This window comes from Corvus moneduloides, chromosome 11 (assembly GCF_009650955.1).
Source record: "Corvus moneduloides isolate bCorMon1 chromosome 11, bCorMon1.pri, whole genome shotgun sequence".
NCBI classification, from domain to species: Eukaryota; Metazoa; Chordata; class Aves; order Passeriformes; family Corvidae; genus Corvus; species Corvus moneduloides.
Window position 1 is genome coordinate 16280366 of NC_045486.1, and position 13580 is coordinate 16293945.

Sequence of the window (13580 nt, forward strand, 5' to 3'; positions counted from 1 at the left end):
TCTCCCTGAAAAACCGAAGCCCAGTTTATTGTTGATCACTGTTTACCTGCACAAGAGGCTCACATCATGTTCTTATGTTGATGAGTAACAAAAATTCTGCTCCTTTGCTTTTCCTACTATGGATGCTCCTGGTGAGAGCTCCTTGATGTTTTTAGCCATCAAAAAATTAATCTATTCTGACATCTCTATAGTGAGATACCACAGCTGGAACCCCTTTTTGAAGGCCCTTCCGCCTGTATTTGTCACAGGAGACCATAATTCATCCATAGTCTGACCAGTAACACCCATAAATGTATCATCACATCAAAACCGTCAAAAGGCCTTTCTCATACCCTAAATGTTACAAATCTGTCACATCTTGAAAAGTGTCATTGTTTCCAAATACCTGGTGGAGGCAAAAAAGAAAACAAAAATATATTCAACTGTTTCCCTCCTCTCCTGAAATTCTGACCATGTTACTGATTCCTTCTACTTGCTGCTTTGACCCCACAGTTCAACACTCTTCTCTCAGCTAAAAAACAAAGTTTTAGGGATACCAAGATGCTCATCAACTTAAGCAAGATGAACTGAGGCCCACTTAAATGTGATTCTAAACTGCACTGTACTAACTTGCAAAGTTTTCATTATGAACCTAAAGACAACTTGTGTGGATGAAGTGAAGAAAACTCCACACAGGGTCTGGGATGATACACAGGATACATACAATTCCATCCTGACTTCCTGGGCAAGCCCGCTCTGGCAGATGGAGAGTTCTCAAATCAAAAATAAGGAAATCTAATTCTATATTTGGCCTCTGATACATCTGCAAATAGAGAGCTACAAGTTTACCAGCTGTTCTAGCCTTTATAGTTCTTGCACCAGTTTGGGTAACAGTAATCTCATGGAAAAGCCTACCCACCAGTTTGGAAGGGCAAACAAGACTTTGAGAAACCATAAGAATTCCAAATTTGGTTCTTGCATTCTCTGTTCTTTTACATCTCCCATACACACAGTTTCAAAGGAACAGTCTTTTCCAACGCAGTCAGATAACTGCTTATTTAGTTTCAGACTTGCTCAAAGAAGAAATCAAGCAGGACCCCCTTTCTATGCCTTTTCTCAGCCATTTTGTTGAAGAAAAGAATGAAACTGCCCATCTTTTTTTTAGGTACTTTGACTCCATTCACAGCAAATTGCAGCAGGAAAGCATCACCCACCTATCTGTCAAGCCCCACAATACCACATATTCACTTGTCTTGTCTCCTCTCATCCTTAGGTGTTATAAGAGCTCCTTTGTTGGCAGGAGAAAAAAAAAGTTTAAAAGTTCTGGGATTTAATAGTTGCTAGATAAAATTCCATTTCTATTTGGAATACTCTTCAAGAGTTTTCATGTTGCTTATAAAATTCAGCACATTAAACAAGAGTGGTGAGAAACCTTGCAAGGGAGGATGCACTTGGTGGCTGCCCACATGGCAAACATCACACTTAAACCAGGCAAAAGCTTTCAACTTCAGCAACTCTTTCATGACATCCAAACACATTTCTACCCCGGGGTCACATCCTTGCAGTGTAATGAAGCAGAAATCGACATTGCTGGTCACCAGTGTCTGAAACTCCCTCCTGCTCCCAGCAGATCAGTCCCATTGTCTCTTCAAGACTGGCATTAGCTGGGATGTGGGAGTGTGGTGACAGAGATAAAGGATTTAATCCAGTAGGAAACAAACTTTTTTGGTTAGTTGAATTTCCAGCTAAAGCAGTTCCTCACACCACTTCCACACTCAGTTACACAAATCCCAGGGCTTGTGTAAGAAAGTTTATATTTGAATTTTATATAAAGACCTGATACTTCTGAACAAGTGTCATAGAAAACGTTATTGTTAGAAACAACACTAATATACAGAAATGTATCCTGGGTTTTCCTCAGCTGAATGATTGCCTTTAGAAATATTTTAATGGAATTAAACACTATCATCTGGATATCATATTGGATATGCCAAAACTGTTTTGTGTAATTTATTCCATATACTCATAGACTGAAATATAAATCTTTTGTGTGTATATGATAAAATGTTACTGTTCCTTTCTTCATTTGGATTGGGAAAAGAATGTGGAATATAAAGGTTTAAGGGTTCCTGAAGGAAAATCCTTACCTGTGGTGGAGTATAAGGCATTATATCCAAATCACTGGCTAAGGGGGGCTGAAGCTGAGGCATAGAAGGCGTTTCAGTCATATCACCTTCCTCTTCTCCCATCTCCTCCATGTCCTCATCACCTCCTTCCAACTCAGCAAATTTTGCTTCCAGCTGCTGAATCTTCTTTTCCAGTAGAGGAGATGGTTCTTTCTGAGGAACTATGGGTTTTCTGGAAGGTGGAGGAGGAAGACAAAAAGCAGCTGAGAACACACTCATACCTTACAGGAGAAAGAACTTATTTTTGAAGAGAAAATCAACTTTTCTTCATTTATGATGGAGCAATATAGAAACAATGGTGACTTGAGCTATGCCTGTGCTTCCTTTCAGAACCCTGAGCAGAACTAATGTTGTGTCTATGGCCAGTGTTTCATTCCAGTCACTTGTTAGAAGGATTTTTTATGAGTTAGAAGGGGATTTCAATACAAATACTTAATTTCTGCAATAGAAGGCAGTTAACACTACATCTTCCTTAGATTTCACATTTTACTTAAGCTAGAACTTAGTATTTTATTTTATTAATATGAATGTTCACCAAAAGATTTTCATGACCCATACTGAGGACTTAAGTATTTTCACAATATCCAAGAGAACGTACCAACTTGATAAAGTAATGACTTTTCTTAAAGTAAGGGGAAGAAAAAGCAAACATCCATAACATAAACAAACATAAAAAGACTGATGCTATCTGAACTTCCTCCCAAGAGTGCTGAAAGCTGGTTAGCTGAAATTACACCTCTGATTTCTGTGGATGTCCTGGGTCAGGCTGGGATGGGGTTAGTTCCCTGCACAGCAGCTGAGTGGTGCTGTGTTTTGGCTCTGTGAGACAACACTGTGGCTAACACATCCTGTTGTAGGCACATCATCAAGGCCTTTCCTTTTCCCCACTCTGTGCCCCAGCAGGCTGGGGCTGGGCAGTGATTTGGGAGCAGGGACAACCAGGATAGCTAAGCCAAATCAGCCAAGGGGATATTCCATGCTGTGTGACACCATGCCCAGCAATAAAAGCTGGGGGAAGGAGGAGGACAGGGGCACATTCCGGGTTATGGCACTTGTCTTTCCAAGTAACCATCACATGTGCCAAGGCCCTCCTTTCCAGGAAACAACTAAACATCTGCCTGCTGATGGAAAGTAGGGAATTAATTCCTTATTTTGCTCTGTTTGTGCATGTAGCTTTGCTTCACTTTTCCAACTGTCTTTAACTTGAGCCAGGAGTTTTTCTTTCTTCTGCCCTTTAGATTCTTTCCCCTACTCCACTGTGGGGCAGTGACCAAGAGGCTGGGTGGGGGCTTAGCTGCCAGTCCACCACAATCCAAAAGAGTGCTCATGTGACCCCCTCATTCCCCTCACATTTTTACCTAAAATAGTATATTTCATCATCTACAACTTTCGCAGAGAGTGAAAACCTCTTCAACCCTTTGAATTTCTTCATTTGTTTGTCGCTTTCGTTGTAGCGGCTCTCGCAAAGAAAAACATCGTTTTCAGAGATTTCTGTTGGTCTGCAGGAGAGGAAGTCTTTGAATGACAGAACGACACACTTTCCTGCAGAAATGAAAGAGCTGGGTAAGAAGGCAGCCACACTTGCAGGCTTTTTGTTGAAAGTGTGGAAAGTCCATTTTTTTGCCTGTCTTGTAAGCCTGAAGATGCCTGGCATTTGGCGCAACTACGGAAAATACATCGATTGATATTCCAACCAAATGATGCCACTCACAAGAAACCTACAGCAACTTAATGCAGCTTTTGGATGTTTTTAAAGAACTAGAGAACCCACAAAAATAACAAACCCCCATGATCGCTGTCAGTTACTGTATTTATCACAGCATCATAACTCCAAAACAAAGTACACAGCCATCACCTTGTGCAACAAATCAGATTTCAACCTCCTACTCCTCCTTTCAGCTTCCCAGGTAATATGTACTGGAGTAATTATATTAATAAGCAAGAATAGTGGAGTTTTCTGTTCTCTGGCTGCAAACAATGTTCACTTTTATATCATACATGCAATTCCCTTATTGTAAAAAAGCTTTGTTATAGTGAAAATTCTCACCAGAGGTCCCATAGGCAGGAATGCACACTGGAAACTCACTGAATAATCTCTCCTCCCTCCCTCAATGAAAAAGACATACTTGGAATCAAGCCTACACACAGCCTTCAATCACTTCAGATTATGTATGAAAAGAAATTGTCCATCAGATTTAAAGCTGTTAATAATTACCCAAAATGCAAGTCATGGGACAGGTCTCCTCCAAGTTACTCAAAAACACCTCCTTCTTGTAAAACATTTTAGTTGGCTCATGTTCCGTTTCTTCAGGATGTATAAAGATTGGACCAAAGAAATATGCAGCTCCATCTCGCACCCACATCTTCTCAATTCTGGAAAGAAACCAAACCAGCAACATAAATGCAAGGCCATTCCTCCCAAATGAGGCAGCAGGATGTTCAGGAAGACCATCAGTAGAAAATGAGTACAGAAGAGCCAATTACAACTGTACAACTGAACCAGGTTTTTATTAGGCAGCTAAACTTCCACCCCAATCTATCAAGAGCTTGTAACACTTCACTCACATTTTTTCCCATCCTCTTTTATATTTTTTTGCAACCAGCCCCTCTTTTGTCCAAGTTATTTTTACAGCTGCAAACTGCAAACAAAGAAGCTGCCCCTACCTTCCTACTCGAGGCCGCACGAGCCCATGTGACTTTATGAAGACACAGTCCCCAACCTTCAGCCACATGTCATTGTAGCAGAGCTGTTCAAAGTAATGGCAACCAGGTTCTCCATTGGACATTTCTACTGGAACATCTTCTTTGTCCTGCAGAAGAAAAAGCATTTAGAAACGTGTGAAAGGAGGAAAATCAAGCACAGAAATAAAGAGATGCCAAGTACCAGTGAAAGGCTTTGCTCTATCTTTATGCTAACAATAGCAGGTAAGCACTAAGCAAAGATGCACGTGCAAAAGTTTCCTGAATTAAAACTACAAAGTCAAAAATGCCCTCCATGTCTGCCACAAGCTTTCCTATTTCACAAAGCTCTAATTTTGCCAGAATAGCAATTTACAGGTCCTTTTTTGTTCTGCTGCTTCAAAGTTAACCGGCCAAGCCAAGCCAAGCCTTGTCAGCTTTGATGGTTTAAAGCAGACTAATGTGCTTAGGAAGCAAGAACTGAATATATGGCCAAGCTAACAGACAAAAAAACGTAATGATTCAACTCTCTTATACAATATGAACACTCCATGTATTGCTTGCAAAGTCATGCCATCTGATCTGCCCTATTTAATTTCTTACTTTTTAGTAAAAACTCAAATTGTTCCTCATTTCGTCTTTCAGCCTGGCATTCCAGAAAGCCAAGGAAACACAGGCTTGTCTCCCAAGGTGTGGAAGGAAAAGATCCTATGAGTTTTCGTTCTCTCAGGAGAATTAACTCCATCTTCTGTCACGATGTGAATAAATACACATACTAAGTGTCTGACAAAAGCTGACAACGGGTGTGCTGGGTACTGTGTTCTCAGGTTCTGTTAGAGAACTCAAGGCAAAGTAGATTTTTCTGATTTATGATATTTTATGATTCTCTTTTTTATGGCTCTAAATTTATTTCAGATACAACTAATTAAATTTTAATTATTTTAATACGTTTACCTAAATTTATTTATTTTCTCACTCAAGGTAAAAAAAATGAAACATTTTATCTACTATGTTGGACAGAAATACTCTTAAGCATTTTGACAAGAAACTAGTTATCAAGCACAAACAGGCCACAAACAACAGAATATTATGTATTATTTACTGCTGCCTAGCTACTGACTGTTTTAGTGAAATGCTACACAATAAAGCATTTCAGCACAGCCACGAACTAAAATTACTCTTTTAGTTCTACTGGTTCTTTAGGCTTAGGGCAGGCTTTACAGTAAAAGTATAATTTTCTGGAGTGGTAAAAAACCCAACCAAGCCCTTCACATGATCACAGGAAAGAGGCTGTTGAATGTAACAAACATTTACATAGTTTATTGTTATCTGTTATGTCTATTTACATTTTGTTTGTGTTTATTTACAAATGTCTATAATACCATTTATAACAGAAATATTATATTCATTTCTATTTTACTGTGTCTGGATGTGGTGAAACCCAAGCCATGAGGGCTAATATTTTGTCATTCTCTTTCTGTCAAATACAATCAACGTTCCCCTTGCGTACCTTTTCAAGATGAAGGATACTTTCTCCCACCTTACTGTCCTCCAGTGTTTCACTGTGTTTCTCCTCATCTACTTTGTCTGTATTGGCAAACACAGAAGCGACTCTGACCACAGGCAGGGGCACATCTCGTGGGACAAATCTGACAGAGCTCACAGGCATAGTCCACAGTTTAATCTTTTTAAAAGACTTTGTCTTCGCAGAATAGCGCGACTCGCACACGTAGACATCCTCATCTCTGAAGTTTTCAGGACACAATTTAAAATATTCCTGCGGATTGAAGAAAAAATATGAAATATTTCAGCAACACCCACATCCCACAGACACAAGTGAACTTCCCTCTCATGGTTTCAGTTACAAGAAATCCCACCCTTGGAGAAGGAGCTAATTCAGTACAGGTTGGCATGTAAGAAAAATTAGGTTTTATTCATTTACCAAGCCAGTGCATTAACAAGTACAAGATCTGAAGCCTGAAATCACCCTCACAAGATTTCTGAGCTTTGACTTGGAAAAAGGACACACTCACCAAGTTGGGAGTGATCATAAACACAAATCAACCAGCACAGGGAAACTCCATCACCTGGGTGAACCACGTATCTCAGGAAGCAAAGGAAAATACAAACAGCCCACCTATTTTATTTAGATGTTAGTGGAATGTCTCTGTTAGAGTGCCTACAGCTCTACAGGAAATAGCAGAAAGCATTACTTATTTTATAAATTACTCTTACCCTGAACAGTCTCTCACCTTGACAAACATGACCACACATTTGCCTAAAATTTTGCTAACAGGAACTTTATTGTAATAATCACTTTTAAAAACTTCTTTCTCCAGGAATTTTCGAGTTGCAAGATGAAACGTTTCATTTGGTCGATAAAACCAGCAGCCATAGAGCCATTTCTCTCCTTTAAAATAGAAAACAAAAAAAAAGGGAGGGGAGATAGAAAGAAAAAAAAGTAAAATGACATTCTCCAGTGCATGAGCCAAGTAAGAACAATTAGAGATTGACTGATTAATCAAATAGCCAGGTAGTCATTTATATTAAGAGCAACCTGCTTTTAAACAGGGCACTATTCATTAAACTTTTCAGGAAAGAAAAACCAGGTTTAAAAAGCCTGCCAAGTATTATCTCTCCAATAAAACCTGACTCAGCAAAATAAAGGAGAAATTAATTCTTATTCATAGATCTTGACTTTCAGGCCTTGAAATGGCTTGAAAGTCCACACAACAATCACCTGATTATTTAAAGAATCTCAGGTAACTTTTAAGTTTTTTAAGAACTATTTCTTTCATTTTATGGTATGACAAATTACATGGTGACAAACTCAAATTGAAAACAATGATTTATAAAGAAGTTACAAATATGTACTATTTTTCTAAAGCAAAGGAAACCTGTGCCCAGATTTGGTTCAGATTTCTCAGCACAGAAAAGCAGTTTGCACCTAAATTACAAGGAGTCCATCCCACTCAGAATCCCATCCCTGCAAGGTTTACAGTTTGAGGGTAGGCAGAAATGAACACCAAAAAGAGCACATGCTGTTCCAAGAATTTTCTATTCTATTTGTAATATCTTTTAGAATAAAGGAACTCAGAAACAACAACAACAAAAAACACTCACTGGTCCAAACAGTTCTGCAAATAAAGTAAGTAACATCTACAGAGGAAAAAATATTAAATTGAAAGCTTCAAATACTAAGTTTCACTCTACTGTTTTGCTGCAGTAAGGACATCCTTACCAGCTGAATCTTCCCACAGCCTCTCAATGCAGACGATGTGAGGCTGCAGGTTGGCCTCTGCAGGCTCCACATACACATAATCTCCCACATGGTACATGCTGTTCTTGAAGCTGCAGTCCTGGCTGTAGGTTCGATGCAAACTTGACAGCCCAGCTGATCCAGAGGAATCTTCACTCTTTTCAGCTTCTTATTTCAAGAAGGGAAAACCAGATGTTAGTAATGTCACATTTCCATATTAGGCAAGATTCCTGATGTCAGTGCCTCACTCTGAGCCTGGAGTAACCAGACTTTACTGCTGCTGACATCTATGAGGGAAGATGAACCATGTTAGAAAGATAATTCAAGGACAAAATTGCCAACAGCTCTACTCCTCTCTGTGGAAAAGTGCAATTGGAGAACTTATTTACTCCTTTAAATATGGTGTATAATGGAGCATGGACAGAAATAGCCAGGAACTGTGAAATAAAGGACCTTCAGGGTAGGCTTCATGCCCTACAAAACAGTGCAAGCCCACTCCTCTTCAAACTCACAGTAGCCAAGTAAAAACACAAAAGGCTTACCAAACCTCAGCTCTTTAGCAGTGTTAAAAGCATGATCATAGACACCACCAGTACTTGTCAAAAAGAAAATGACTAAAAGGTCAATGGGAATATTCATTGTTAAGTTTTTATCAGCAGAAAGCTCAAGTAAAAAACTATAGTTTTCTTTTACAATATCCTTGAAATAATATTGGTACCCCAATGTATTCTGATTAAGGAGTTCACATAGGGTTAATACCTACCTACATCTCTTTTTAAAAGCCCTCTGATCTGGCTGATAAGGATCAAAATAAATGTCTCATAACCTGGAAATAAAAGACTGGGGGACAAGCAGACTATTAAGGCCCTTTCAGCAGGCAAAGCTCACGTAGACATCATACCTGTGGGTACATTTTTCATTTAGTACATTCAAAACTCGTGAAAAAAAGGTAGCTACCTCTCTTCTCCTCCTCCCTTTTGAGCTTATCCTCCTCTATTTCTTTGGGCAGCTTTTCCTTCTTTTCCTTTTCTACATCATTGTGAAGGTGCTTGGTGGTGTAGCTGAGAGCAGGTGACAGCAGAATCTCTCCATTTTTACACAGTTCATCTCGAATTTTAATGAAGAACTGCTGAAGTTCCACTGCATCCTCGTAGATCTCTGAATCAGTCCTGTACAAAAACATGAGCAACAGGGCAAAGACACAGTTTGTGCAGGGTCAAGCAGGAGCCTAAACACACCCATCAATCACCACTCTTTGTGATCAATCAAAACTGATCATCACTCTGCCAGGAGATTTCTGTGCTTACTCATAAGCAGCAGCAGAGACTGACTTCAAGCCATGAAGCATCAAGTGATGCTTCACCTGTTAGTCCACTGTCAATATGCATTATAGTTTACCCAAACCAGTGTTTTTGTACACACCAGTCCTGAAATGCCAGGAAAATCAAAGGTGTGACCAAGGCTACTTGTCACTGGACCTCTACAATCTGTTAACTTCTAAAAACTTGAGTAATAACAGTATTATTAACAAAACTGACTTATTTTAATTATCCATACTCCTCTTAGTAGATGTTTTAAGATAATTTTTTACTTCCTCTCCTTCACAGTCAGGCTCTCACCTGCACATTCCCAAAAAGGCTACTGAATTCAAGCAAAATACCACAAGAAGTTGCAAGTGTTTATATTTTGTGCACGGTGTTACCATAATTCATCCAAGTGTGGTTGCTCCAAAAGAGTAAGTCATTGTTTGAGCAGTTAGTGAACAGCTCTCTTCATTTTTTCAGTATGAAAGTTAGCAGAAACCTGTTTTTCATAAGGTGCTCCTTTGGATGATTGCTGTCAAAATTATCTCTTGGCAGAAAACTAACTCCTTCCTTGTTTTCTAATGGAAGCAAACATTCCACTGAAGACCTGACAGAGCTTTTGAGATTTAGTTTTCTGAACACCCATATCAAAGAAAGCAAACACCTTAAAAAACCTTCAGCCTTTGTTTAACATTAAATGCAAAACTCGTGATAAAGGATACCTGAAAAATAAGGGTTTGCTCACCTATTCATTCTCCGTGCCCTCTCCAGTACCTCAAACATGTTCTCCTGGAACAAATCCAATCTTCTATAGCGATTATTTTCAACATTTTTTCGGATAATATCAAAAGTCAGAGGAGGTTTATTTGGGAAGTTGGGATCAACAGCAGGAATCTCAGCTAAGGAGTCACTGTAGCATCTGCCCTCATCATCCTGGTGGCTCATAACAGACACAAAAAGGTTATGGATAAGTTCCTGAATCAGCAAAGTGACGTTGGGCACATGAGAATCCTCATCTCCTTCTATTTCTCTCCGAGTTTCAAGCAAAACTTTATGCAGGACCAGGGCATCTTTATAAATCAAAGATTCCGGCTCGTTGTACGTGCAAGCGTTATTGAACATCATAACAAAGTCCTCCACCATGGAGTCGATATCCTGGTATTTATTTGCCATCATATGGCTTCTGATCTTCTCCATGTCCACGGGCTTCTTGATGGTGACATAGTAGTCGGGGAGCTCGGAGCGGGACGGCAGCCGCAGGAAGATCGCGCTCAGCCGCCGGCCGCGCTTGTCCGTGTAGTTCTTCACGGCTTCGTACACCTCGTTCAGCTTCTGCTGCATTGGAGTCATGTACTTGGACTTTTTAGGAGAAATGCCACTTTTCCTACCTAAGATGACAAAAACAAAAAAGAAGTTACAGTTACAAAGCTGAGAACTGGAACATTTCTTTGTCCATCTCCAGTGGAAACCGGAGAATTGCTCATGGAAGAACCACCTCATGGTGTGAGCAGAAGCCTCACAACATGGAGCCCATCCCAGGCTGCAGCTTCCCTTATTTTTCATAATTGTATAGTTTTTTTTCTAATGTTCTGTTTGGCAAACACAGAATATGTTGCTCCACGCTCCACCTGGCAAAGGCCTTCTCAGGCTTCAGCACGGAAAACACCTTTTCCTACCTAACATCATTAACAAAGTCCTCTAAACTCATTTTGATCTTACAGCTCTACATGAATATCTCCCTGCAGCTGTTAAAAATCCAGTCATCACAGGGGTTTTGTTATCACGAAAATTAAGTATTCAAAATATTATCAGATTTCTTTATGACATGTTTATGGCAAATTAGAAAGGATTATTACACGTAAAATGTAAATTAAGGCCTCCCATGGGATTATCAGGTTGGCCTTTTGATTAACTCAGGATCTCTGTTACTGCACTGTACAGACTCTACCTGAGAGTTCTCTACACCTGTACTTTACCTAAGAGCTACACATTTAATTTGCAAGAGAACTGGGTGCAGTTATTTTCTTTAAGGCTTTTTGTGCAGTTTTATCCTTCTCAGTTTGCTCAGTTCTGAACACATATTAAGAGAGCATAAGATTTGAGTAGTAGCAACTTTGTAAGGGCAACAGCTCTAGGAACAGACATGGGAAACTTCACTTCCAAGTTTTTCATAGCTTTCAATAATCTATCAAACCAAGTTCACATTTTTTTATAACATTCTGTGAAAATCCCAGACATTCAACCAAGGAAATTAAGAGATTTGCTCAGTTTGAGAAGCCCTTTACTTTACTGGGCACATCGTGCACCATCTAACATTTGAATAACACTACCTGACTAAATCTCACTCATTCCACACATTCCCAGGTCTTTTTTCTTCAAAGTTACTTTTCTTAGAAAACACTATATGCAACAACTTAATTCTATTGTATAATAAAGACATGCCATTGCTGTCAAGATTTTGAAAATGTAATTCTACTTTCCTTGTCAGTGTTAACAGTTGTGCAGAATATGTCTATTCTAAAAGGAAGATCTGTTCACCTGTACTGTGTTGTTAGTTTTGAAATGAGACAAGGCAATGCACAAGGTTGTCTTACTTAGCTTTAGTTTAGGGGATGCAACATCATCATCTTCAGCCAAGGGTCCCAGCTCTTTCCTTTTTTCTTTTAGGATCTTTTCCAGCATATGGGCATCATTGTATACCTATTAATCAGTAAAGTAATCAAAATCCAGCCAAAACAAGGTTTACTGTGGTTAGACTAGTTTAGAACTAGCTCCTAAGAAACACTTAAATCTGAGTTTGGAAAAGCTGAAAGCAAAACTGAGTAATTTATTTAAGGTGTACATTTGAGAAATAAGCCTTTCATTTTAACTGACTTACAAAGGAAAGCAGAACTGATGACAGCATCTAAATCAGAGAGCTACAAATGTTGAAGAAATTATCCAATTAAGCTGCATTTCTATTTCAAAGACTACAAAATGGCAAGGGGCAGCTGTGTTATCAAATTCCTCCTCAAACCCTTCTGCAGAGCAATGAAAGACCCCTTGAACTACTGTGATTCCATCAAGGTACCAAGGACTAGAACAGTCCTGGGTCTTCAAGTCCAATCCTGGTGATGAAGTCTTGTGCAGCAGCTGATCAAGTTTCTTGTCAGAAACAGCTGGAGATTTCTTACCACCACCCTGTTTCATGTCATTCTTGCTGCCTGAGAAACATTACTATATAGACACACCCAACAAAATACTTGTAGATGAAAACCATATTCCTTTCAGACTCATTTTGTTAAGCTAAACAAGTGAGGTCTTCTAGTCTGATCTCCCACACTCTCCACTTCCATGAAAAGAAAGCTGGTTTCCTTCTAAGACATCCTTTCTCAGAAGTTCTGAGAATTTCTACTTTTGTCCAATAAACAATTACAACAAATAATACAAGTAATAGTCAAAGTGAAACCATCCTAACAGAAGTCTGTGTCTGCAAAGCAGCAGAGAGAAGTGTGGCTCTGACCCCAGTGAGTACCTGGGAGCCTTCCTCGTTGTAATGCCTGGCGTTCCGGAACATGAGCTTCATGTCCTCAATCATGGCCTCTTCCGCCGCGTACTTGTCATTGCGGATGTTGTGCTCTATCATCTTCAGGTCCATTGGCTCCAGGATGATTTTGTAGTAGTCTGGATAGTCCTTTTTGGATGGCTTAATCATGAACAGATCACAGAGCCGCCTGCCCGTGCCTGGCTCTCGAGCTTCCAGAACCGCATTGTACAAGATCTTCATCCGCTGCTTTCGTATGTTCTTTTTACTGTCAGGTTAAGAAGAACACAAAGGAAAAGAATAAATGTCAGGGACTCCTTTCCCCACTTCCAACACTAATATCACAATGACATTATCCTCTGCCATGGAGAAACAACCACAACCACCTAAATACACACAAGAATTTCAATATTAATACAGTCCACTAGAATTTGCAAATGATGACAGCATCATAACCAACCAGGAGCCTGATACTGAAACAGGAAATGACTCTTTGAGATGACTGTTCTCTCATTGACCTTGAGTTAAGTGTTCTACAAAATAAACCAACTAACTCATTTTTCAAAGGCCAAAAGGAGCTCTGAGCACTTTCCAGCTGCAGAGAAAACAGACCAGTCAATCAGGCATCTGAATCCAAGAGCTCGAGATCC

At 39.5% G+C, this 13580-nt stretch overlaps 1 protein-coding gene across 15 annotated transcripts in view; it reads right to left on the bottom strand.

The window, feature by feature from the left end:
- PBRM1 (polybromo 1) overlaps positions 1 to 13580 on the bottom strand; it is a 56411-nt gene that overhangs the window by 16141 nt on the left and 26690 nt on the right. For all 15 annotated transcript variants that reach the window (XM_032120499.1, XM_032120496.1, XM_032120497.1 and 12 more), the window contains 11 exons: positions 12922 to 13198; positions 12002 to 12107; positions 10153 to 10795; positions 9061 to 9272; positions 8086 to 8271; positions 7097 to 7254; positions 6355 to 6621; positions 4830 to 4975; positions 4381 to 4538; positions 3524 to 3707; positions 2127 to 2337 (listed from right to left, as the gene is read on the bottom strand). In XM_032120499.1, the coding sequence (XP_031976390.1) occupies positions 2127 to 2337; positions 3524 to 3707; positions 4381 to 4538; positions 4830 to 4975; positions 6355 to 6621; positions 7097 to 7254; positions 8086 to 8271; positions 9061 to 9272; positions 10153 to 10795; positions 12002 to 12107; positions 12922 to 13198 (2548 nt within the window). The remainder of the gene's footprint in view (positions 1 to 2126; positions 2338 to 3523; positions 3708 to 4380; positions 4539 to 4829; positions 4976 to 6354; positions 6622 to 7096; positions 7255 to 8085; positions 8272 to 9060; positions 9273 to 10152; positions 10796 to 12001; positions 12108 to 12921; positions 13199 to 13580) is intronic.